Here is a 26,723-nt window from a genome sequence, read left to right as displayed (position 1 = left end):
TATCACGATACATTACAGGGGCAATCCGGGATTCAAAAAACATTTCTTCCTCCGATCTGTCGTTCGCTAAATACTTTAATCTGAGACTGCCATCATTGATGCTGTTTGTGGTGACGAGGGACACAAGGGGCGTTGTACAAAACAAAGTCATCAGCGATTGGATCATCTCTAATCAATCAGAGTATCAAATCAAATTACTAATTTTCAAATCGCTGCTTTACCAGAGATATTAGAGAAGGAGGAGATGGGAATCCCATTGGGAAATGAATAGAGGAACGTATAACACCCCACCCAGCAGACTTTCGACCAATCGCGTTCATGTTGCAATGCTGCGTCACGCGGTTGCTAAGCTAATCGTCACGCAATTCTCAAAGTTAGGGTATGAATCGAGAAACCTGCTTATTTTCCTTGAAAGTATGTAATGTTACGATTCCAAAGCTATACGATATGACAGAGAACAAAATAATTATCTCACATCTCGGAGAAGATTTGTAATGTTGCGCCCAATTGTCTCCCATTCATTCCTTGAAGGAGAGCTCTCCTTGTCCCATAATTGCCCTGAATGCACCACGCAGCCCATTGACGACACATGGGCAACGTACACAATGGGCGTTAATACGTTTCAAATGGAGTTTCCCATCTTCTCAAAAGTCCTCAATCAGACGTCCCCGAATGTGTTCGCATTCGGTGAAGGGTCGGGGAGGTACTTAGATCGAGAATCTGGTTAAGAAACACAAGCTGCTTTACGAAATTAAAAACAATAGCACCATTAAGTTTAATAGTAAAACAACAGTCTAGCTATCTTTTTCTCTCCCTTGAGTATAGAAAAGTATTTACATTTGTAGTCTCGCTCAACCCTCACACTTTCCCCACTACATTTCATAGCCAGGTTCTGTAGCTAACGTACAAGCCAAGTCTCCCTCTTTTCCTCAGAGAAACAGCTTGATTCTAGCCATTACCATTCAAAAGATATGACCCATAATACCGGCACTGAAGTCAAGGGGTCTGAATACTTTCCGAATACTTTCCGAATGCACTGTATTCATAGACCTAATGAGTACAATTTACAATTCAACTGAGAAGTTGCCTCTAGACACTCAAATCAGTTTTTTTGTTTCCCCCTCCAATGGGGAAGGGTATTAAGTGAGGGTAATCTGAGCCAAGATCTGTATCAATTCCAGTATTCACGTTAGACTCACCTTGATAGTTTCAGGTGGCACCCCAGGATCAGGGGCTTTCTCCAGGTACGTGGTCAGGTCCTGGTCAACATGCTCAAAGACCAGGGTCAGCTTGGTCTCACGGTTGGTCCGAGACACGGTACACACATCGAACAGTCTGCAGAGAGAGAGGCAGAGGAGGAGAGTGAATACTGCTGCTTAGCATTGTTATGTCAGTCTGATATCATGGTCACACTTATATAAAAGTGTAATCTCTAAAATGCTTATAAAGGGTTTATAAATGGTTCGTAAGTTGTTCATTAGTCAATAGAGGTTATAAGTGCCATAAATCATCAGTCTTTAATTTAAGAGGAATAACAATGTATTTTCATTTAAAACCACCATCCATGACAAACCATATTTTTCCAGTGTAAACTGCCTTCTGAAATATGGAGAGAGCACACTTGATAGGATCTCTAGTATCATTCCAAACCTGAGAGAGATCTAATCTATTTAAATCATCAAGATTCAGTTAAGGAAGAAATTCCTTTATAGTGTCAGGTAACTGTCCAGGCTAGTTTTCCTGACAGTTTGAAAGAATGCGAGCAATGCTTTCACATACTGGGGCTTTGATGGCTAAACGAAAGGAACCAATCTGAAATGGCTCCTTACTCCTGAATGATACACATTTTGGCAACATGATCTCCTAGGCATTATTCCAGTGAACTTACACCACTTTAGAGTATGTGTGGAATGGTGAAGTACAGTAACCTCAACAAGATCAGTTGAAGGTTGAACACCTTGACAGAGTAATTGAATTGGCATTCTCGTTCTTAAAAACATGCAACTATAACCTACCAGGGTTCGAGTCCAGGTCTCCTGCATGCCACAAGACCCCTTAGCCCGCTGAGCTAAAGCCTCAGCCAATACATCTGGGAGCAAAGGTTACTCATCAAGCAAACGTAGTTCCGACTCATCTCCTTCAGGCATGTTTTGATTTCTGACCACGAAACTAAACCTCTCCTTTAGCCTCTATCCTGACAATGCCAATAATAATGTTGTAGCTACATTATATCACTTTTACGAGGGAAACACTTGGCGACTCTTGAGCATCCAACACAATACATCAACTTGTGGTTGTATTTTTACAAGGCAACAAACCGAGCCCAAACATCCAGATTATTCTGGCAGTTGTGTCAGGGGCAAGCTTTGGTGAAAAGCCTAGAGAAGACGTCCAGTGTCTTCCTCAAAGAGCCGAGGACCACAACAAACATTCCTCCAGGAGCACCACGGCAATGCGTGATGCGCCATGGCAACTGAAGCAGGGTCTGGACTGCCCATGACTAACCACCAGACGTTATTGGAGCAGCATCTCTCACCACAGCAACCAACCAGTGTGTGAAAGGAACATGGATGGAATCTATCCACTCACTGACATCGCTCTATCATTATTCCAATGGCACTATGGGGCCAATATGGTCTGTATACCACATTGCGTTCATGCAGTAATTCTTAGATTTAATTTAAAATATTTAATATTTACAGTGAAATTTAAATTTCTTCAAATATTTCGAAAGCGTCAACAGCTCTGCAGTAATAACAGTAAAATTGTAGTTCATGTCTGAGTAATCTCTGTGAATGGTCTTGAAGTAAAGCATGGGAAAGCCGCCCCACCAACTCTTAAGGAAGGTAGTCCTTTTCTTTCTATGCACCGCACCACGCCCCCCATGTACTGTTATCAAAGGCTTGTAAGGAGTGATTCTTTCAAGGTATTATAACCATACGCCCATGATGTCACAGAACGAGCGAGCCTCCCGGTTGGAAACGCGAGGTTAAACGCCCCTCAGAACTGCGATTGTTCTGCTACAATGCAGCCTCTCGCCAGACACTGAACATATGGGATGACTAATGGGCATCATTCTAAAACATCCAGGGGTTGGCAGGCCTGTAGTTACACAGTAGGTCCAGAATGCATCCTGCTCAGTGTCAGCTCTCTCCCATGCTTTACAGATATAGACCAGACCAGACCCCCTTTGGTGTGGATTCAAACTTGGGCTTATGTATACATTCTTAGAAAAAAAGGTGCTATCTAGGCCCTAAAAGGGTTCTTCGGCTGTCCCCATAGGATAACCCTTTTTGGTTCGAGGTATAACCCTTTTGGGTTACATTTAAAACCCTGTCCACAGAGGGTTCTACATGGAACCAAAAAGGGTTCTACCTCGAACCAAAAAGGGTTCTACCTGGAACCAAAATGGGTTCTCATATGGGGACAGCCGAAGAACCCTTTTGGAACTCTTTTTTTCTAAGAGTGTAGGGAACCACAACTGTACAGAATAGGCAGATTAGATGCATACCACAGAGTATAGGGAGTCAGGACACATTTTGTATCCTCATTTCATGAAACTCAATCTGGGGAACCTTCAATACGTGATATCTCAATTAACAATATATTCATTTATTCAGTTTAAAAGAATAATAATGATGCACTTTGAGGCTGTGGTGGGACCAGCAGGGCATAGAATAACATTTTGTATTATTAAAACGTTTCCATTAAGCTTTTAATCCAAAAGCACTCAATCTCTCATTAAAAGCTAAATGGCAAGGTTAGACCTTGAGCAGGGCCGGTAAATGACGTGGTTTCCCTGACGAACCGAACTGACCTCCAAACTGACCCATGGGAGTCTACAGCTGCAAGCATAACAACCTTTGTATGTTGTCTTGTGGCCTGGAGGACTAAAAACAACACAGTTGATATCCCCAACTCTTGTAGGCTACTGGAATGGGGCAAAATCAGCTGAATATAGTATCTCTTCTTTCTTGTCATTCATTCCCAACAGCAGTTCATTGACTTTTCTGGGAAATTCCATTCTAAGCAGCAATGGGAATGACTTTACCCATGACTTATTTAGGTTGACTAATGTAGTGAACAGATATCACCCAAGAATGTCTGTCACAGATACTGCACACAAAACATCCATCAAGTTGTATTAAACATAACCTACAGCCTACTATATGGCACAATAGAGTACCACAATTTGATTCATAATACCCATAAATACCCATCAAACCCAGCGGTCAAACAAGGAAATGGTTCCAATCGTTTTCCACCATTCATTTTTCCCGTAGGGGATTTTTGAAACAATTCAAATAAGGGCTGTGTTTCGTGTAGGCTTACCCTGGCGTGACGTTTTGATAACCGTGTAAATCTCTCTAGGACAAGATTACTTTTATCAATATATTCACCTGTATTTACTCCTCAAAAATGAAATGCTAATTAGCTGCTAATGTGGCTATCATAAAGAACTACAAATGCCATGATGATCTGGGCAAGACTGCCGAATCGAGGCAATGGTAAGAATCTCTGGATTAACTATCTAATGGTATGTAAATTTAGTGATTAATAAATTGACAACATTTCTCTCAATTGACAATTCTGTGAACTGTCTTGTGCAAGTTTTAAATTGACCCAATGCTAGCTAATTAGCATTTCATTTTTGAGGGGTAAATACAGGTGAATATATTGATAAAAGTAATCTTGTCCTAGAGAGATTTACACGGTTATCAAAACGTCACGCCAGGGTAAGCCTACACGAAACACAGCCCTTATTTGAAGTGTCATTGCTTGTCCATGTATATATTCTTAAATCCCATTCCATATTAGTTTTGTGTGTATTGGGTATATGTTGTGAAATTGTTAGATATTACTTGTTAGATATTACTGCACTGTCGGAGCTAGAAGCACAAGCATTTCGCTACACCCGCTATAACATCTGCTAAACACGTGCATGTGACAAATAAAATTGTATTTGAATACCTGTTAGCAAAGGTGTCAGCTAGAGATGTGCAGGAGCTTGCAGGGATTTGTAGTCTTGCATGATGTCTACTTTGACGCTAATTAGCATTTTCGAATCTGAGCGTAAATAGAGCCGAATATATTGATAAGTCACCTTGTCCGAGAGAGATTTACATGGTTATCAAAACATCACGCCAGGGTAAGCCTACACGAAACACAGCCCTTATTTTAAGTGTTTCTAAAATTCCCTATAGGAAAAATGAATGGTGGGAAAACGATTGGAACCATTTCCGTTTGACCGCTAGGTTTTATGGGTATTATGACACCTCCACTGTGGGGCTCTATAGTAACACCAGTATCAAAAAGTACATTACAAAACTACAACTTTTCCAAATGTCAATAAGACAACTCAATAAGCCTCTGCAATATATCCCAAGGAGGCAGATACTGTATATCTGACATTATATAGATGTATATCTGACATATGCAAATTAAATACACTGAGTGTACAAAACATTATGACACAGACTGACCAGGTGAATCCAGGTGAAAGCTATGATCCCTTATTGATGTCACTTATTGATGTCACCCTCACAAACATATTCAATCTCTCCCTATCCCAGTCTGCTGTCTCCACATGCTTCAAGATGGCCACCATTGTTCTTGTACCCAAGAATGCAAAGGTAACTGAACTAAATAACTATCGCCCTGTAGCACTCACTTCTGTCGTCATGAAGTGCATTGAGAGACTAGTCAAGGATCATATCACCTCCACCTTACCTGTCACCCTAGACCCACTTCAATTTGCTTACCGCCCCAATAGGTCCACAGACGATGCAATCGCAATCACACTGCACACTGCCCTACCCCATCTGGACAAGAGGAATACCTATGTAAGAATGCTGTTCATTGACTATAGCTCAGCATTCAACACCATAGTACCCTCCAAGCTCATCATTAAGCTTGAGGCCCTGGGTCTCAACCCCGCCCTGTGCAATTGGGTCCTGGACTTCCTTATGGGCCGCCCCCAGGTGGTGAAGGTAGAAAAAAACATCTCCACTTTGCTGATCCTCAACACTGGGGACCCACAAGGGTGTGTGCTCAGCCCCCTCCTCTTCTCCCTGTTCACCCATGACTGCGTAGCAATGCACGGCTCCAACTCAATCATCAAGTTTGCAGACGACACAACAGTAGTAGGCTTGATTACCAACAACGATGAGACCGCCTACAGGGAGAAGGTGAGGGCTCTCGGAGTGTGGTGTCAGGAAAATAACCTCTCACTCAACAAAACAAAGGAGATGATCGTGGACTTCAGGAAACAGCAGAGGGAGTACCCCCCTATCCACATCGAATGGACAGCAGTGGAGAAGGTGCAAAGTTTTAAGTGCCTCGGCGTACATATCACTGACAAACTGAAATGGTCCACCCACACAGACAGTGTGGTGAAGAAGGCGCAACAGTGCCTCTTCAACAGGAGGCTGAAGAAATTTGGCCTGTCACCTAAAACCCTCACAAACTTTTACAGATGCACAATTGAGAGCATCCTGTCAGGCTGTATCACCGCCTGGTACGGTAACGGCACCGCCCACAACCGCAGGGCTCTCCAGAGGGTGGTGCGGTCTGCACAACGCATCACCGGCGGCAAACTACTTGCCCTCCAGGACACCTACAGCACCCGATGTCACAGGAAGGCCCAAAAAGATAATCAAGGACAACTACCACCTGAGCCACTGCCTGTTCATCCCGCTATCATCCAGAAGGCGAGGTCAGTACAGGTGCATCAAAGCTGGGACCGAGAGACTGAAAAACAGCTTCTATCTCAAGGCCATCAGACTGTTAAACAGCGATCACTAACACAGAGAGGCTGCTGTCTACATACAGACTTGAAAATCACTGGCCACTTTAATAAATGGAACACTAGTCACTTTAATAATGCCACTTTAATAATGTTTACATATCTTGCATTACCCATCTCATATGTACAGTTGAAGTCGGAAGTTTACATACACTTAGGTTGGAGTCATTAAAACTTGTTTATCAACCACTACACAATTTTCTTGTTAACAAACTATAGTTGTGGCAAGTCGGTTAGGACATCTACTTTGTGCATGACACAAGTAATTATTCCAACAATTGTTTACAGACAGATTATTTCACTTATAATTCACTGTATTACAATTCCAAAATAGATGGCATCATGAGGAAGGAAAATGATGTGGATATATTGAAGCAACATCTCAAGACATCAGTCAGGAAGTTAAAGCTTGGTCGCAAATGGGTCTTCCAAATGGACAATGACCCCAAGCATACTTCCAAAGTTGTGGCAAAATGGCTTCAGGACAACAAAGTTAAGGTATTGGAGTGGCCATCGCAAAGCCCTGACCTCAATCCTATTGAAAATGTGTGGGCAGAACTGAAAAGGCGTGTGCGAACAAGGAGGCCTACAAACCTGACTCAGTTACACCAGCTCTGTCAGGAAGAATGGGCCAACATTCACCCAACTTATTGTGGGAATCTTGTGGAAGGCTACCTGAAACGTTTGACCCAAGTTAAACAATTTAAAGGCAATGCTACCAAATACTAATTGAGTGTATGTAAACTTCTGACCCACTGGGAATGTGATGAAAGAAATAAAAGCTGAAATAAATCATTCTCTCTACTATTATTCTGACATTTCACATTCTTAAAATAAAGTGGTGATCCTAACTGACCTAAGACAGGGAATTTTTACTAGGATTAAATGTCAGGAATTGTGAAAAACTGAGTTTAAATGGTGCATGTAAACTTCCGACTTCAACTGAATATACTGTATTCCATACTATCTATTGCATCTTAACCTATGCCGCTATGACAATGACATCGCTCATCCATATATTTATATATTCTTATTCCATTCCTTTTTCTTAGATTTGTGTGTATTAGATATTTGTTGTGGAACTGTTAGATATTACTTGCTAGATATTGCTGCACTGTCGGAACTAGAAGCACAAGCATTTCGCTACACTCGCAATAACATCTGCTAATCATGTGTATGTGACCAATACATTTGATTTGATTTGTTAAATCCACTTCAATCAGTCCAGATGAAGGGGAGGAGACAGGTTAAAGAAGGATTTTTAAGCCTTGAGACATGGATTGTGTACGTGTGCCATTCAGAGGGTGAATGGGCAAGACAAAAGATTTAAGTGCCTTTGAACGTGGTATGGTAGTAGGGGCCAGGTGCACCGGTTCGTGTCAAGAACTGTAATGCTGCTGGGTTTTTCACGCTCAATAGTTTCCTGTGTGTATCAAGAATGGTCCACCACCCAAAGGACATCCAGCCAACTTGACACAACTGTGGGAAGCATTGGAGTTAACATGGGCCAGCATCCCTGTGGAACGCTTTCGACACCTTGTAGAGTCCATGGCCCAACGAATTGAGGCTATTTTGAGGGCAAAAGGGTGGGGGTTGCAACTCAATATTAGGAAGGTGTTCTTAATGTTTTGTAGACTCAGTGTATATAGACATTATGCAGCCATTTAAAGAGATAAATACCAGGGGTTATAAGAGCATAAAGAGATAATGCAACTCCTGGTAGAGGAGAGGCCCTTGTTAGATGCAGCCCCCTCTCGATCTCTGCTTACCTGACCACGTTGGGGTGTTCGAATGCCTCCAGTTGCCTCAGTACCGCTACCTCCCGGATGGTCGAGAGGGGCATCCCTTCCTCCTCCGTCTGTACCCGAACTCTTTTTAGGGCTACAAAGCGTCCCTCGTTCTTCAAATCTCGTGCCTTGTACACCTTTCCGTAAGCACCCTCGCCAATCTCGGCGACGGGCTCGTATTGTTGTGCTACACTTTCATTGTCCATTTTTGCGGATTTTTTTTCTTGTTAAGAATATTGCGGGGAATCCCGACGAATGTGAAGAGCCAGGATTTTTACAAAGCCATCCTCACATAACAAGTTGTTGGCACGTGCAATGCCTAAGTTAGAGGAAGACAAGAGGTAGCAGAGGTAAACATCGTATGTCTGTCTGTTTTTGGTCAAACGGAGGTCCAGGTAGGCGACAACATTGTGTCATCATTCCGACTATGAACACTAGAACCCCCGATGCATTCGACTTGATCCACTCCCACTTCATTACGCGCATGAACCTCATGTCCTAGCAACCTCACACAACATCTGGCATCTCTAAAACAAGGACATATACATTTTACCACTTTTACATAAGTTCTGTAAGTGCATAAGTCAGTCCATAATACAACAATAAAGTTAATGCGTATAATGAGGGATTTGTAGACAAATTAGTTAGAAAAACAAGAAAAATAACTTGAAAGAACAGAATATACTCAGCAAAATTACTATATAATATGCACACAAAAAAATACAGGCTACGATATCGTTTTCCAAATGTAACCTGTCTAATAATTCTGGTTTATTATAGGCGACAAACTGTTGCGAGCACGTGGTTGTTTACTGACTTGTATTGTCTAAACTTCCTATAGTCCATTTAAACACATATCTCTCATTTTCCACGTCATTAATAGTTATGGTGTAATAATGCAACTTTTTCACTGTTTTTTGCACAGCAGTTTTTTTTTTTTTTTTATAAATATCTTAAATAGTCTACATTAATGAAAAAGTGAATGCAGCATCTTAATTGATAAAAGAACACAACATGTTTCTAAACCAAAAAGTAAAATATGAACATTTCAGCCTACCTTATTTCATGTTATCAGTGAAAGTCGCCACATTGGTCTTGTCCATAAAATGATGAAACATGCCTCCTTTGGATAAATGTTCACACTAACACACAGCACATCGCAGATCCCACACAGGTAGTCGGATGGTGCACGCTTCTGTAACCCCCATCCCTCAGCAGTAAACTACCACCCCTTCAACTGCAGCTCAAGCAAAGCAGCAACTATAATACCGGGGTTGGGGGGTGGGGTGGTCCTACTGCAACTTTTTTTGGGAGGTCATAGGACAAAAGCGTGATATATTCTCCAAGCCATGCTCTTCTCATTTTTTTCCTGTTTTAACGCTCTTTACCCCCCATTTTGTCTGTGAGCTCCGTCTCTTCTTCGCTTTCCCACGCTGGCTGAATGTGCCTTGACCCCCTTCAGAGAAGTTTGACACAGAGCAGGAACATTTCCGCATTCCTCCCGACTACAAAGGCTAACCGCCTCCTTTTGCCCTCCTTGGTTCTTTATCATTCATAGTTCTCTCTCGGTTTTGTCTCAGTGTCAAAACCAGCAGCACCACAGGGGGGGAAAGCTGGGCAGCAAAAGTGTATTTGATGGACCAGTCGATCTATGCGGGCCATTGAAAACTATTCCGTTGACAATACACCAGCGGGGAAGCTGGGTGACAAGCTCGCCTCTGGCCGTAAAGGTCAGGTTCAAGGACCAGTGGCTTGGGTTGTGTCAGGGGTTATTCTCCCTAAGCACTCCTTCGAGGGTGCTAGGTTTCACTGCTTCATCCAAACGTGAGATGCCAACTGCACACGTGAGAGATATTCCATCGCTGTAAATTGTATGAATTTAGGAAATAATAAGTAAATATGTAAATGTCAAAGTAAAATGGATAATCCATTAATTAACCAATACATATTATTATAATTTATGGCACATAAATATAAATAGAATGAACATATTTGTATTCATGTATGTGTATTTCAAAAGTGGGATGGTAAGTCATTTCTCCTAAACTATTTTATAATTTTAAATATTTAACATTTAACACTTTATTTTTGTTTTATGCATGATTTTGATATTCTGTTTATTACATGTTCTTAAGAATGAATCCAAAGGCTTTGTAGTCAGTGACAATAGATTTACTGTGTATTTCAGTAGCTAATATAACCCCAACAATTTTGCTCAACTTGCTCAAGTCCTCCAAGTTACCCCACTCCACAAAAAAAAAGAAGAAAAAAAAAGCCTTGAGCCAGGAAATTTATCTCAAGTGTATCACAAAGTAGCCTATATAGATGTGGTATACAAATCCATTCACAATGGATATGGTTGAGACTGGAGCACAACATGGCGGGACTTGATGTCAGATTATCCTCATGAAAGAACCATCACTGGCATTTTATAATGCCTTATTATCATAACTTTATTTAAAGGCATGGATCAGAGACAGTTCCAAGGAACATTTCCACAGAAAGATCTCTTGTGTACTGCTATCATTTTTTATATAGTGTGTGCAAGAATGTAAGAATTTTGATTGTTCTTTGATTTCAACTGAAAAAGTAAAGCTGGGGTGGGGTGTGTGTGGATGGGGGGGGGGTCGGTGATGGGATGGCTAAATGAGTCTGAAGTATGTATGGCAATATACCACCTGCCCCCAACCCAATCCAACCCTACCCTAGCCAGTCCAAAATTCATCATTAGCATTACAAAGCACACAATGCAGACAATGTATTCTCAACCAATAACTGTAAATGTGGCATTTTAGCATCATCATTGTCTGCTTTAAATTAGCACTGAGAACCATTACCCAGATTGAAAACATTAGAATGCATGCTCTTTATTGGGCTGCAAAAGAAACCAATTAAATTTGTCCGTTGTGTGTGGTAAGTAAGCACAGACACACACTTATGCAAACACACATGCAAGCACACACACACACACATAATCCTGCTAGGAGCGATTGTAACATTGAAACCTAAATAATTGTCGCACATTACTCTCAAAAGTAATCAGTCAAAATACTCTAGAAAGATGAAGAGTAAAGACAGGGCATATACATTTGGGAATCTTTAAATCTATTCATGTTAATTTCATTATTCATCAGCATTCCTCTCTTCTACTTCTATACGTTTGCTGTTCTATTACTATAGATGCAGGCATAACGCAGAGATCAAGGTGTTATAACACAGAGGTAAAGGTGCTATAACTCATAGATAAAGGTGCTATAACTCATAGATAAAGGTGCTATAACTCATAGATAAAGGTGCTATAACTCATAGATAAAGGTGCTATAACTCATAGATAAAGGTGCTATAACACAGAGGTAAAGGTGCTATAACTCAGAGGTAAAGGTGCTATAACACAGAGGTGTAGAACAACAGTAATGGTGGAACATGAACTGATAAACAAAGCCAGTGATTTATATGCTCCTTGAGTTTTGTCCCCCTCAACTTCTCTGTTCTCCCCTCAGGATGAAAAAGATTAAAGCCTGTTTTGCGGCTCGACCACCACGTTAATCATCACTTGTTGAAGCATTTAAATACTCCCACATTACAGTTCAAACACATCACCAGTCGAAGTGAATACCTTTGTATCAGTATACCACAGAATCTGTAATGACAGTTTCCAGAGCAATATGTGGAATGTAGTTAGTAAACCAAACACACCCTTTTGTCTCTTGCTTTTCAGACGAGACCACTGTCATTGCCCTGAATGCCACCGTATGACAAAGTTTGGCAAGAGAGTTTGACAGTTATGGATAAGACATATAATTGGCAGCCTTCTAGCAGCCTGAAAGTTGTGGGGTTAAGACAGTTTGTCTCTTTAACCCGAGGCTTAGCATGGATAAAGTGATATCATAAGCCTGGCTGGAGAGATAACCTCTTGGTTGGACACTTCCCAGTTGTGCTTATGTTTTGATCACCGCTCCTGTTGAGGTAAACTAGACATCTACTGTTGGGTCTCGGGTCAATGACTTATAACTATGCATTGGTTCTTTTCGGATTGTCTAATTCTAAATGTACAGTGTATAAAATCTTTAGATACGCTGTATCTCAAATTGGTTTATTTCAAAAAAGGAGTATGACGAATTTGAGAGGATCCGAGCATGGCTGGGGAGATTTGGACAGTCCAGTCTTTCTTAATCCACAGAGAAGATCACTGTTATAAACCCTGCATAACACCAGGAGACAATGCTAGGTTGTTTTCTGTGTTGGCTTGATTTTCCCTTTTTTTCCCAAGTCAAACTGAAGTCCAGAGAGCAGCCAGCTAGTAAAGCCTTCCCTTCCCCGGCCCAGGCCCCTCAAAACAAGCCTCTTTCTGTTGGGGATCTCCATGGAAACCAAGCAACTAACTTGAGGAGGGATATAAAACCTGCTCTTTGAGGGACTGAAGGAACACCTGCCACCTCTGCAGATGGGCGTCAAAATACACTGACACACTGCCACCTCATAATGAACAGAGGGTTGTGTAACATTTAAATGAGTCCCCATCCCGAACATCTGCTCTTCCTCAATGACTTATTCACTGATAACTCCTATTTTATCTGTTAAAACAGACCTGATCTTTACTGGAAATCACTTGATGGCTATAATGTAGTCATTTATGAGTATTGGTTCAGATTGCAAGTTGGTTCAATTTACAATAATAACTGATATGGTGCGTAAGGGATTAGGGAATCAGAATCAGAATCATGTCTTGAAGTCCGAGAGCTCAAATCCATCAAACCCTGAAGGTTTTGAAAATAAGATATTTGGTTGTATGGTCGTTAGTTTGTAAATAAAACGGGTTCCATTGAAATCCAGCAACTGCATTTTTCTGGTAGCGACACCATCACACCTTCCCCTGGCTGTTACTGTCAAAGCGAAAGCTGATGTTGGACACACATAGCCTGAACACCCTTAATTAACACCTGCAGAACCACAACATAAATAAAAGGTAAATAATGTTAACCACATTACTGGGATTGTTCGCCAGTCCCTCTTTTTGCAACCTTGCTTTTTAGGGCTAATTAAATAGATCCACAGACGATGCAATCGCCATCACACTGCACACTGCCTTATCCCATCTGGACAAGAGGAATACCTATGTAAGAATGCTGTTCATTGACTATAGATCAGCATTCAACACCATAGTACCCTCCAAGCTCATCATTAAGCTCGAGGCCCTGGGTCTGAACCCCGCCCTGTGCAACTGGGTCCTGGATTTCCTGACGGGCTGCCCCCAGGTGGTGAAGGTAGGAAACAACATCTCCACTTCGCTGATCCTCAACACTGGGGCCCCACAAGGGTGCGTGCTCAGCCCCCTCAGGTACTCCCTGTTCACCCATGACTGCGTGGCCAAGCACGCCTCCAACTCAATCATCAAGTTTGCAGACGACACAACAGTAGTAGGCTTGATTACCAAAAATGACGAGACCGCCTACAAGGAGGAGGTGAGGGCTCTGGGAGTGTGGTGCCAGGAAAATAACCTCTCACTCAACGTCAACAAAACAAAGGAGATGATTGTGGACTTCAGGAAACAGCAGAGGGTGCACCCCCCTATCCACATCGACGGGACCGCAGTGGAGAAGGTGGAAAGCTTCAAGTTCCTTGGCGTACACATCACTGACAAACTGAAATGGTCCACCCACACAGACAGTGTGGTTAAGAAGAAGCAACAGAGCCTCTTCAATCTCAGGAGGCTGAAGAAATTTGGCTTGGCACCTTAAACCCTCACAAACTTTTACAGATGCACAATTGAGAGCATCCTGTCGGGCTGTATCACTGCCTGGTACGGCAACTGCACCGCCCGCAACCGCAGGGCTCTCCAGTGGGTGGTGCGGTCTGCTGAACGCATTACCGGGGGCAAACTACCCATCCTTAAGGACACCTACGGCACCCGATGTCACAGGAAGGCCAAAAAGATCATCAAGGACATCAACCACCGCCACTGCCTGTTCACCCCGCTATCATCCAGAAGGCGAGGTCAGGACAGGTGCATCAAAGCTGGGACAGAGAGAATGAAAAAGCTTCTATCTCAAGGCCATCAGACTGTTAAATAGCCATCACTAGCACATTAGAGGCTGCTGCTGACTATTGAAAATCACTGGCTACTTTAAGAAATGGAACACTAGTCACTTTAATAATGTTTACATATCTTGCACTACTCATCTCATATGTATATACTGTATTCTATTCTATAATATTCTACTGTATCTTAGTCCATGCCGCTCTTGTCATTGCTTGTCCATATATGTATATATTCTTAAATTCCATTCATTAATTAGATTTGTGTGTATTAGGTATACAGTTGAAGTCGGAAGTTTACATACACCTTAGCCAAATACATTTAAACTCAGTTTTTCACAATTTTTGACATTTAATCCTAGTAAAAACTCCCTGTCTTAGGTCAGTTAGGATCACCACTTTATTTTAAGAATGTGAAATGTCAGAATAATAGTAGAGAGAATGATTTATTTCAGCTTTTATTTCTTTCATCACATTCCCGGTGGGTCAGAAGTTTACATACACTCAATTAGTATTTGGTAGCATTGCCTTTAAATTGTTTAACTTGGGTCAAACGTTTCGGGTAGCCTTCCACAAGCTTCCCACAATAAGTTGGGTGAATTTTGGCCCATTCCTCCTGACAGAGCTGTTGTAACTGAGTCAGGTTTGTAGGCCTCCTTGCTCGCACATGCTTTTTCAGTTCTGCCCACACATTTTCTATAGGATTGAGGTCAGGGCTTTGTGATGGCCACTCCAATACCTTGACTTTGTTGTCCTTAAGCCATTTTGCCACAACTTTGGAAGTATGCTTGGGGTCATTGTCCATTTGGAAGACCCATTTACGACCAAGCTTTAACTTCCTGACTGATGTCTTGAGATGTTGCTTCAATATATCCACATCATTTTCCTTCCTCATGATGCCATCTATTTTGTGAGGTGCACCAGTCCCTCCTGCAGCAAAGCACCTCCACAGCATGATGCTGCCACCCCTGTGCTTCACGGTTCGGATGATGTTCTTCGGCTTGCAATTCACCACCTTTTTCCTCCGAACATAACGATGGTCATTATGGCCAAACAGTTCTATTTTTTGTTTCATCATACTAGAGGACATTTCTCCAAAAAGTACGATCTTTGTCCCCATGGGCAGTTGCAAACCGTAGTATGGCTTTTTTATGGCGGTTTTGGAGCAGTGGCTTCTTCCTTGTTGAGCGGCCTTTCAGGTTATGTCGATATAGGACTCGTTTTACTGTGGATATAGATACTTTTGTACCTGTTTCCTCCAGCATCTTCACAAGGTCCTTTGCTGTTGTTCTGGGATTGATTTGCACTTTTCGCACCAAAGTATGTTGATCTCTAGGAGACAGAACGCGTCTCCTTCCTGAGCGGTATGATGGCTGCGTGGTCCCATGGTGTTTATACTTGCGTACTATTGTTTGTACAGATGAACGTGGTACCTTCAGGCATTTGGAAATTGCTCCCAAGGATGAACCAGACTTGTGGAGGTCTACAATTTTTTCTTGGCTGATTTCTTTTGATTTTCCCATGATGTCAAGCTAAGAGGCACTGAGTTTGAAGGTAGGCCTTGAAATACATCCACAGGTACACCTCTAATTGACTCAAATGATGTCAAGTAGCCTATCAGAAGCTTATAAAGCCATGACATCATTTTCTGGAATTTTCCAAGATGTTTAAAGGCACAGTCAAACTTCTGACCCACTGGAATTGTGATACAGTGAATTATAAGTGAAATAATCTGTCTGTAAACAATTGTTGGAAATATCACTTGTGTCATGCACAACGTAGATGTCCTAACCGACTTGCCAAAACTATAGTTTGTTAAAAAGAAATTTGTGGAGTGGTTGAAAAACTAGTTTTAATGACTCCAACCTAAGTGTATGTAAACTGTATGTTGGGAAATTGTTAGATATTACTTGTCAGATATTACTGCACTGTCGGAGCTAGAAGCACATGCATTTTGCTACACCCGCAATAACATTTAAAAAAACATTTTAGTCATTTTAGCAGATGCTCTTATCCAGAGCAACTTACAGTTAGTGAGTGCATACATTATTTTATTTTTTCATACTGTCCCCCCGTGGGAATCGAACCCACAACCCTGGCGTTGCAAACGCCATGCTCTACCAACTGAGCTACATCCCTGCCGGCCATTCCCTCCCCTACCCTGGACGACGCTGGGCCAATTGTGCGCCGCCCCATGGGTCTCCCGGTCGCGGCCGGCTACGACAGAGCCTGGATTCGAACCAGGATCTCTAGTGGCACAGCTAGCACTGCGATGCAGCGCCTTAGACCATTGCTAAACATGTGTATGTGACAAATACAATTTGATTTAATTTGTTTTGATTGCCCTGACTTTCCAGAGTTCAGGGGTCAAACAGTTTGCCAACAAACATTAGGGAACAACAACAAACAAATACTGTATGTGTGCAGTCACGCAGGAATTCAATCAACTGTTCAGCTTTTGTGATTCAAATGAATCTCCTTCAAGTGTTACAATGACTATAAACAAACTGGTCTCGTCCATCACTACTATCACTATCACTACAGTGAGTCCCTCACATTTCAGCTATTGTATTTCCGCTTGCCCTCACACACACATTCACACCCCAAACATCAAAGGCCCCATCAACAAGTGGCATGCAGGGGTCATCCATCTATCCAGCCCAGCCACCCAGCCTCATCTTAGCCTACCCTGCCGGAGGCGATATGCTCTGGGATGCGTCCCAAATGGTACCCTATTCCCTTTATAGTGCACTATATTAATTTGACCATGGGCCAAAGGGCTCTATATAGAGAACAGGGTACCACTCCTCCCCAGTCCTCCCCACTCCTCCACAGCCCTCCCCAGTCCTCCCCGCTCCTCCACAGCCCTCCCCAGTTCTCCCCAGACCCCCCCCGTCCTCCCTGTCCTCACGCTCCGGGGCAGCCCAATACTAAGTTTTATTAGCTGACAGCTAGCTACACTTTTTGAAAAGAAGGTGCTATCTAGAACCTAAAATGGTTATTTGGCTGTCCCCATAGGATAACCCTTTGAAGAACCCTATTTGGTTCCAGGTAGAACCCTTTTGAGTTCCATATAGAACCCTTTACACAGAGTGTTCTACATGGTACCCAAAATAGTTCTACCTGGAACCAAAAAGGGTTCTACTTGGAACCAAAAAGGCTTCTCCTATGGGGACAGCGAAGAACTTTCTAAGAGTGTATGTTAAGGCAGTAAAGAGAGACTAAGTGTAGAATTGCCGGTTCTGTAAGGGTGATATGTATGTATAGTAAGAGGATGATTGTAGGGTACCCCTACCTTACCATGTTCATATACAGTGCCGTGAAAAGGTATTTGCCCCTTTTCTGATTTTCTCTATTTTTGCATATTTTTTGATACTGAATGTTATCAGATCTTCAACCAAAACCTAATATTAGATAAAGGGAACCTGAGTTTACAAATAACAAAACAAATATTATACTTATTTTATTGATTTAATTAACAAGGTTATGCAACACCCAATTCCCCTGTGTGAAAAAGTAATTGCACCCTTACACTCAATAACTGGTTGTGCCACCTTTAGCTGCAATGACTGCAACAAAATGCTTCCTGTAGTTGTTGTTCAGTCTCTCACATCGCTGTGGAGGAATTTTGGCCCACTCTTGCATGTATAACTGTTTTAACTCAGCAACATTTAAGGGTTTTCATTCATGAACTGCTTGTTTTAAGTCCTCCCATAACATCTCAATTGGGATTAGGTCTGGACTTTGACTAGGCCATTCCAAAACTTGAAATGTATTGCTTTTTAGCCACTTTCATGTAGACTTGATTGTGTGTTTGGGATCATTGTCTTGCTGCATGACCCAGCTCACAGACGGATGGCCTGACATTCTCCTGTAGAATTCTCTGATACGGAGCAGAATTCATGGTTCCTTCTATTAAGGCAAGTCATCCAGGTCCTGAGGCAGCAAAGCATCCCCACCATGCTTGACCATTTGTATGAGGTTCTTACTGTGGAATGCAGTGTTTGCCAGGTATAATTTTACATTTTAGTCATTTAGCAGACACTCTTATCCAGAGCGACTTATAGTTAGTGAGTGCATCATTTTTTTTTTCATACTGGCCCCCCGTGGGAATCGAACCCACAACCCTGCCGTTGCAAGCACCATGCTCTACCAACTGAGCTACACGGGACCACATGGACGACATGACCCATGTCGTCCAAAAGGTTGACTGAAGTTTGCCAAAAAGCACCTGGAAGCACCTGGCTGATCATCAAGACTCTTGGAAGAATGTTCTATGGACAGGTGATTCAAAAGTATAACTTGGTTTATGAAATAAATGAAATAAGTATGTAATTGTTGTGTTATTTGTTCCCTCAGGTTCCCTTTATCTAATATTAGGTTTTGGTTGAAGATCTGATAACATTCAGTATCAAACATATGCAAAAGTAGAGAAAATTAGAAAGGGGGCAAATACTTTTTCACAGTACTGTACTTGATTTCACAACTAATTATTTTATTGGTGTCATTCATAGATAGGATAAAAGGGGAGTTGTGTTGTGCACTATTTTCAATTAAATGTTGGATCAATATGGATGTTATAAGTTTCTGAGTCTAATCTGCTAGTTTGAATCCTGGGCTCAGTTTCCTTTGGATTATGTTATACTGTAAGAACAGAGGGACTTTTCTTCAACATTATCATTACAAGAAAAACAAGCGGCTTCTTTTTCTCAGAGCGCAACCCAACACATGAAAGTTATCAAGATTGGTTGCATGGCAACCCTTTGTTGTTATGACATATTGTGAAGTTAAGTGTATCCATACTGGTAAGAAAAACATCACCTCGTCATTGTCAGCTCGCCCTAAAGTAATGGCTATGTCACTGTAGCAACCGTTTTAAAACGAACGTGTTTCATATTAACAAACCTTGTCCAACTGTAAAAGTCATCAATGAATGTTACTTTATATGAGTGGTAAAGGTGTAAAAGGTCATATTATCTTTCCGGTGAAAGGGACATTGATTGGGTCTTGAAAGGCACCGCCATCATTACTTGGAATCTCAGGCTCATTCATTGAGGAGCTGGTATATTGTTTTACCTGGGAATGATTATACAGCGCCTGTAATCAGTCTACTGGCAGTTCTATTTGACTAGCCTGTTCCCACATCTCTATGTGCTTTAACCAACTCCTCAGATAATCAATGTCATACCATACATCCATGCAGTATATACTTTTTGGCATGACAACAATAGCCAGAGGGGTTGGCTAAAGGTACATACAGAACTAGCACCAGGCTACTGGCATTAGACAGCTCAATCATAGACCTTCTCTTCAGCAGCTCACCCCCTGAGGTCTAAGGGCCCGGGGATGGGTTTCTACTAAGCTAACATATGGAATTGTTTTAAGATGGTCATACCAAGGATAATTTAGCTATTTGACCCCTCTAGGTATAAAAAAATGAATAAAAACAATTTATTTGATAAAACATTGAATTTGGCCTTAGACATACATTGAATAACAGATTATTACATGGAAAAACAGATAATAAAATAAATACATCAAAAGGAAGATTGTTTTGAAGAGTCTGTCCTATATCTGAGATATATAATAAAGCTCAGGAAATTATTAATAATTACCTGTATACCTTTGAAGTGGAAATGCCCTATTCACTTCCATACATTTTTTTCCCCGGTACCGGGTTACCTTCAGACGAGTCCCGGTACACTTGCGGGGGTAATAGAGCAAAACGGAGAACATCCTCGTGTTCGTGAGAGTCTCATCTTTCCATAGAGGGGCCATATTAGTTTGTCTGACAAACACCTTCCACCGCAGATGCGGAAGACCAACATCGGCAGATGTGGTGGATTGAGACACAGCCCATGCAAAGAAACAGCTTAAAGATAGAATCCTTAATTGAAACAATAACAAAGCGCCCACCCGCCTCTATTTTGGTTAAAAGCTGAGGGATGGGCCTGGAGAAATGGAACCACTCCATTTCATAGACAGAGCTAAGGGTTGACCATCCATTAAATTTACATTTTAGTTTTAACCATGTTTTAAAGCTATACAGTGTTTGTTTACATTTACATTGTTTACCAACATTGGAGTAAAACACGCTTATATTTGAGTAATAGGCTACGACAGTGGAACTAAGCTCATGAGGCATTTATAAGTTATATTCTTCAAGAATCATTGGGTATAAATGATTAATTTATACGTCCAAAAATGGATGTAGCAACTAAGGTTCTAGCTTTAAACAGACGGATTTCGATGGGGATTGTATTATTATGCTAATTATATTTCAGCGCAGCATGGACATCAACTAGGTGGAAGAACTCTCTGTAAAGGCTAGATTTCAGTTAGCATGGTGGTTGTGTTGTGCATACTGCGTAGGCCTATGTGTGAGTGTGCATGTGTGTGTGAGTGTGTGTGTGTGTGCACTTGCGTGTGTGTGCACTTGCGTGTGTGTGTGTGCATGCGTTCAAGCACGTATATGCCTCTTTCAATCTGTCTGTGTGTCTACAGTATGTGTCTGTGTGTGTTGGTGTAGAGACAAAACCAATCCCATCTGGCTTGTCTTGCTGAATAGTTTGGTGACAGAGTAGTTAGGCCTAAGCCAAATGACTTCTGGCTGTCTCAGGGTGCATCCCAAATGGCACCCTATTCCCTATATAGTGCCCTGTGGGCCCTGGTCAAAGGTAGTGCACTATGTCAGGAATAGGGTGCCATTGGGGATGCAACCTTCAGTTGGCGGCCGGCTAACGCTCCAATCTGTATGGGCCACTGTATAGCTGGAAAAACCTTCCTTTGTATTTCATCATCCCAGTGAAAACTTGGCTTGGACCCCCTGTATGTTTCCCAACAACACGTTTCTTTCACTGTTGAGCCCTGTCCGCTGAGGAGACCAGGGGAGAGCCACGTGAGGGAGACCTGAGCTATGTGTGTGTCTGTCTGTGTGGGTGTGTGTGTGGATGGATGTGTGTGTGTGTGTGTGTGTGTGTGTGTGTGTGGGTGGGTGGATGGATGGGTGTGTGTATATGGGTGTGTGTGTGGGTGTGTGTGTGGGTGTGTGTGTGGGTGGATGGTGTGTGTGTGTGGGGGTGGGTGGATGGGTGTGTGTGTATGGGTGTGTGTGTGGGTGGATGGGTGTGTGTGTGGGTGTGTGTATGGGTGGATGGGTGTGTGTGTGGGTGTGTGTATGGGTGTGTGTGTGTGTGGGTGTGTGTGTGGGTGGATGTGTGTGTGTGTGTGTGTGTGTGTGTGTGGGTGGATGGGTGTGTGTGTATGTGTGTGTGTGTGTGTGTGTGTGTGTGTGTGTGTGTGTGGGTGGATGGGTGTGTGTGTATGGGTGTGTGTGTGGGTGTGTGTGTGGGTGGATGGGTGTGTGTATGGGTGTGTGTGTGGGTGGATGGGTGTGTGTGTGAGTGTGTGTGTGGGTGGATGGATGGGTGTGTGTGTGGGTGTCTGTGTGGGTGGATGTGTGTGTGTGTGTGTGTGTGTGTGTGGGTGGGTGGTGAATGGGTGTGTGTGTATGGGTGTGTGGGCATATGTTTGTAAAGATCCTGTAAATATCCGTGGCTTTTTCTGTGGTTGTTTTTCTATTTTAATATGTGATTTTGTCTATGTACTTTTATTACTGCAAAATGAATTGCCTCTTGAGGACATTCAAGTTTTCTGAATCTGAATACAATGTGTGTGTGTGTACATGTGTGTACGTGTGTGTGAATTTCTGTGTTTCTGTGTGTTTCTCTAAATGCATTTTATACTGTATTCTGTAGGTGTACAGTGAGGGAAAAAAGTATTTGATCCCCTGCTGATTTTGTATGGTTGCCCACTGACAAAGAAATGATCAGTCTATAATTTTAATGGTAGGTTTATTTGAACAGTGAGAGACAGAATAACAACAACAAAATCCAGAAAAACGCATGTCAAAAATGTTATAAATTGATTTTCATTTTAATGAGGGAAATAAGTATTTGACCCCCTCTCAATCAGAAAGATTTCTGGCTCCCAGGTGTCTTTAATACAGGTAATGAGCTGAGATTAGGAGCACACTCTTAAAAGGAGTGCTCATAATCTCAGCTTGTTACCTGTATAAAAGACACCTGTCCACAGAAGCAATCAATCAATCAGATTCCAAACTCTCCACCATGGCCAAGACCAAAGAGCTCTCTAAGGATGTCAGGGATAAGATTGTAGACCTACACAAGGCTGGAATGGGCTACAAGACCATCGCCAAGCAGCTTGGTGAGAAGGTGACAACAGTTGGTGCGATTATTCGCAAATGGAAGAAACACTAAATAACTGTCAATCTCCCTCAGCCTGGGGCTCCATGCAAGATCTCACCTCGTGGAGTTGCAATGATCATGAGAACGGTGAGGAATCAGCCCAAAACTACACGGGAGGATCTTGTCAATGATCTCAAGGAAGCTAGGACCATAGTCACCAAGAAAACAATTGGTAACACATTACGCCGTGAAGGACTGAAATCCTGCAGCGCCCGCAAGGTCCCCCTGCTCAAGAAAGCACATATACAGGCCCGTCTGAAGTTTGCCAATGAACATCTGAATGATTCAGAGGAGAACTGGTGAAAGTGTTGTGGTCAGATGAGACCAAAATGGAGCTCTTTGGCATCAACTCAACTCGCCGTGTTTGGAGGAGGAGAAATGCTGCCTATGACCCCAAGAACACCATCCCCACCATCAAACATGGAGGTGGAAACATTATGCTTTGGGGGTGTTTTTCTGCTAAGGGGACAGGACAACTTCACCGCATCAAAGGGATGATGGACGGGGCCATGTACCGTCAAATCTTGGGTGAGAACCTCCTTCCCTCAGCCAGGGCATTGAAAATGGGTCGTGGATGGGTATTCCAGCATGACAATGACCCAAAACACACGGCCAAGGCAACAAAGAGTGGCTCAAGAAGAAGCACATTAAGGTCCTGGAGTGGCCTAGCCAGTCTCCAGACCTTAATCCCATAGAAAATCTGTGGAGGGAGCTGAAGGTTTGAGTTGCCAAATGTCAGGCTCGAAACCTTAATGACTTGGAGAAGATCTGCAAAGAGGAGTGGGACAAAATCCCTCCTGAGATGTGTGCAAACCTGGCGGCCAACTACAAGAAACATCTGACCGCTGTGATTGCCAACAAGGGTTTTGCCACCAAGTACTAAGTCATGTTTTGCAGAGGGGTCAAATACTTATTTCCCTCATTAAAATGCAAATGAATTGATAACATTTTTTACATGCATTTTTCTGGATTTTTTTGTTGTTATTCTGTCTCTCACTGTTCAAATAAACCTACCATTAAAATTATAGACTGATCATGTCTTTGTCAGTGGGCAAACGTACAAAATCAGCAGCGGATCAAATACTTTTTTCCCTTACTGTATGCACAGGTATACACTCCATCAGTAGAGAAATGGCTGCACTAATTACTTGCTTGTAACAGCACATGTAGAGGACAACAACCAATGTTGACACGGCCTGTTTTCCCTCACACCCCACTGTTGACACGGCCTGTTTTCCCTCACACCCCACTGTTGACACGGCCTGTTTTCCCTCACACCCCACTGTTGACACGGCCTGTTTTCCCTCACACCCCACTGTTGACACGGCCTGTTTTCCCTCACACCCCACTGTTGACACGGCCTGTTTTCCCTCACACCCCACTGTTGACACGGCCTGTTTTCCCTCACACCCCACTGTTGACACGGCCTGTTTTCCCTTACACCCCTCTGGTGCTGTATGACATTACTTCAGTGGGGGGGTATGAGGGGTTGTGTGTGTGAGTCAACGTGTGTGTGTGTGTGGGGGGGGTGTGTTACATAATCTACAGTACGCAGTGGCCGTCCCATAGAGTGTGTCTCTCTAAGGCGATACAGGTGATCAAGGCTGGGGCCCACCACCTGTTGAACAGTAGAATGTATTGTTTCTTTATGTCTGTCTTTAAACAGGAACTAGCTCATCCTTTCTGACGGTGTCCATTTCCAGCACAGGGACAATGCCAGATGTTCACCAAATCAGTGTGTGTGTGTGTGTGAGTGTGGACCATTACGTCAAGTGTTATGATAAGTGGTGGGGTCCTATGTACATACGACCCAGCCAGAGCTCCAGTTTCCAGGGAGTAAACGTTAGGACCCTCCATGGTGTGGTGCATGAACAGACAGGAGGCCAAGCAGCTAGTGATGTTGCATAACAGGAAGTGAATCCACATCTAACACATTTCACAGGAGCAGAGAATATAGAATAGCATATGATAAGAAAGGAAACTGGGAGCATTTAAATAGTATGTAAAGTGACTGGGTATTTTCTTGTCTTTTCAGGTAAGCAATAGCTAGAGTGCTCCTCTCTGAACAGAGATGCTGTAGCACCGGCCAAACCAGACAGAATAACACTGGTGTTTCACTCAGTAGCACATAGAGGTAGTTCTGTCCTCTTCACTCCACCGTCTGTCTCCTCTCAGAGCCCCTGTGGAGTTTAAGATGTATACACACTTTTCACAGTAATTTCTGCCTTCACAGCCTTTTAGTCAAGTCACACGAGATAAAGCACTGACTTGTGAGAGAGAGATTTTGAAAAACAGGTCAGCGGATCTAGGATGACAATTTCTATGTAATAGTGCAGGAAAAGGGATTATATGGGAGGAAAACCATGACATTATGATAAAGGGTTTACTGGATTTATAATATGATCAGTGACTGGCCACTACACCAGATAACATGGTCCTGATAACATGTAGTAGTTATGCATATTTCTGACAGACATTGTAGTGTATTGAGGGAACTAGATGTGAGAAAACCAAGCTGAGACTCAGTAGTGTGGCTCAGAACAGAAGAGGATCTGAGTTAGTTGGGAGCAGGATTTGACATCCTCTACTTCCTGTCATTGGCCCGGTCGTGGGTCACACAGCGAGTGCGTGGGCGAGATAGCTGAGTGAAAGTGGAATGCGTTAAAGGGGTGAGGTTCGCCTGCAGTGCAGATGCCACTGCTGCTGCACACTAACCCTGTATTAACATGGACACAGACGCACACACCCACAAACACATGTAGTCACGAAGACAGATGCACTACCCACAAATGTAGTCACGAAGACAGATGCACCACCCACAAATGTAGTCACGAAGACAGATGCACCACCCACAAATGTAGTCACAAAGACAGATGCACCACCCACAAATGTAGTCACGAAGACAGATGCACCACCCACAAATGTAGTCACAAAGACAGATGCACGCACCCACAAATGTAGTCACGAAGACAGATGCACTACCCACAAATGTAGTCACGTAGACAGATGCACGCACCCACAAATGTAGTCACGAAGACAGATGCACCACCCACAAACACATGTAGTCATTAAGACAGATGCACCACCCACAAATGTAGTCACGAAGACAGATGCACCACCCACAAATGTAGTCACGAAGACAGATGCACCACCCACAAATGTAGTCACGAAGACAGATTCACCACCCACAAATGTAGTCACGAAGACAGATGCACCACCCACAAATGTAGTCACGAAGACAGATGCACCACCCACAAATGTAGTCACGAAGACACAAATGTAGTCACGAAGACAGATTCACCACCCACAAATGTAGTCACGAAGACAGATGCACGCACCCACAAATGTAGTCACGAAGACAGATGCACCACCCACAAATGTAGTCACGAAGACAGATGCACCACCCACAAATGTAGTCACGAAGACAGATGCACCACCCACAAATGTAGTGACGAAGACAGATGCACCACCCACAAATGTAGTCACGAAGAGAGATGCACCACCCACAAATGTAGTCACGAAGACAGATGCACGCACCCACACACACGTAGTCACGAAGACATATACACACATGCATGCACGCACACACACACACACACACACGCCATGTCTTGCATCGTGTGTCCAGCACTCAACTTTTGCACACTGTCATAAATCACCACTTGATGAATGAAAGTGTGCCACCCAATCAAATTGCTCAGAGGCTATGTTGACATCCCGCCCGCTTCCTCTAGCATAGAATCAGACAAGTTCTCCCTCTCCCTCTCTGTTCCACTCCTTCTCTTTTAAAGTCTACTGTATCTCTCTATATATACCTTCGGTTTAGCT

General features: G+C 42.8%; 1 protein-coding gene across 1 annotated transcript in view; it reads right to left on the bottom strand.

The window, feature by feature from the left end:
* Positions 1 to 10,083, bottom strand: part of LOC121571803 (cyclin-dependent kinase 6-like) — a 56,874-nt gene extending 46,791 nt beyond the window's left edge. Inside the window, exons 1-3 of the mRNA XM_041883488.2 lie at positions 9,650 to 10,083; positions 8,575 to 8,911; positions 1,200 to 1,335 (exon numbers count right to left, since the gene is read on the bottom strand). Of these exons, the coding sequence (XP_041739422.2) occupies positions 1,200 to 1,335; positions 8,575 to 8,798 (360 nt within the window). The 5' untranslated portion in view covers positions 8,799 to 8,911; positions 9,650 to 10,083. The remainder of the gene's footprint in view (positions 1 to 1,199; positions 1,336 to 8,574; positions 8,912 to 9,649) is intronic.
* Positions 10,084 to 26,723: the final 16,640 nt, after the last annotated feature.

The sequence above is a fragment of the Coregonus clupeaformis genome, chromosome 8 (assembly GCF_020615455.1).
Source record: "Coregonus clupeaformis isolate EN_2021a chromosome 8, ASM2061545v1, whole genome shotgun sequence".
NCBI classification, from domain to species: domain Eukaryota; kingdom Metazoa; phylum Chordata; class Actinopteri; order Salmoniformes; family Salmonidae; genus Coregonus; species Coregonus clupeaformis.
The sequence above is the reverse complement of the archived record's forward strand: the minus strand, read 5'-3'. Positions and strand labels throughout refer to the sequence as shown.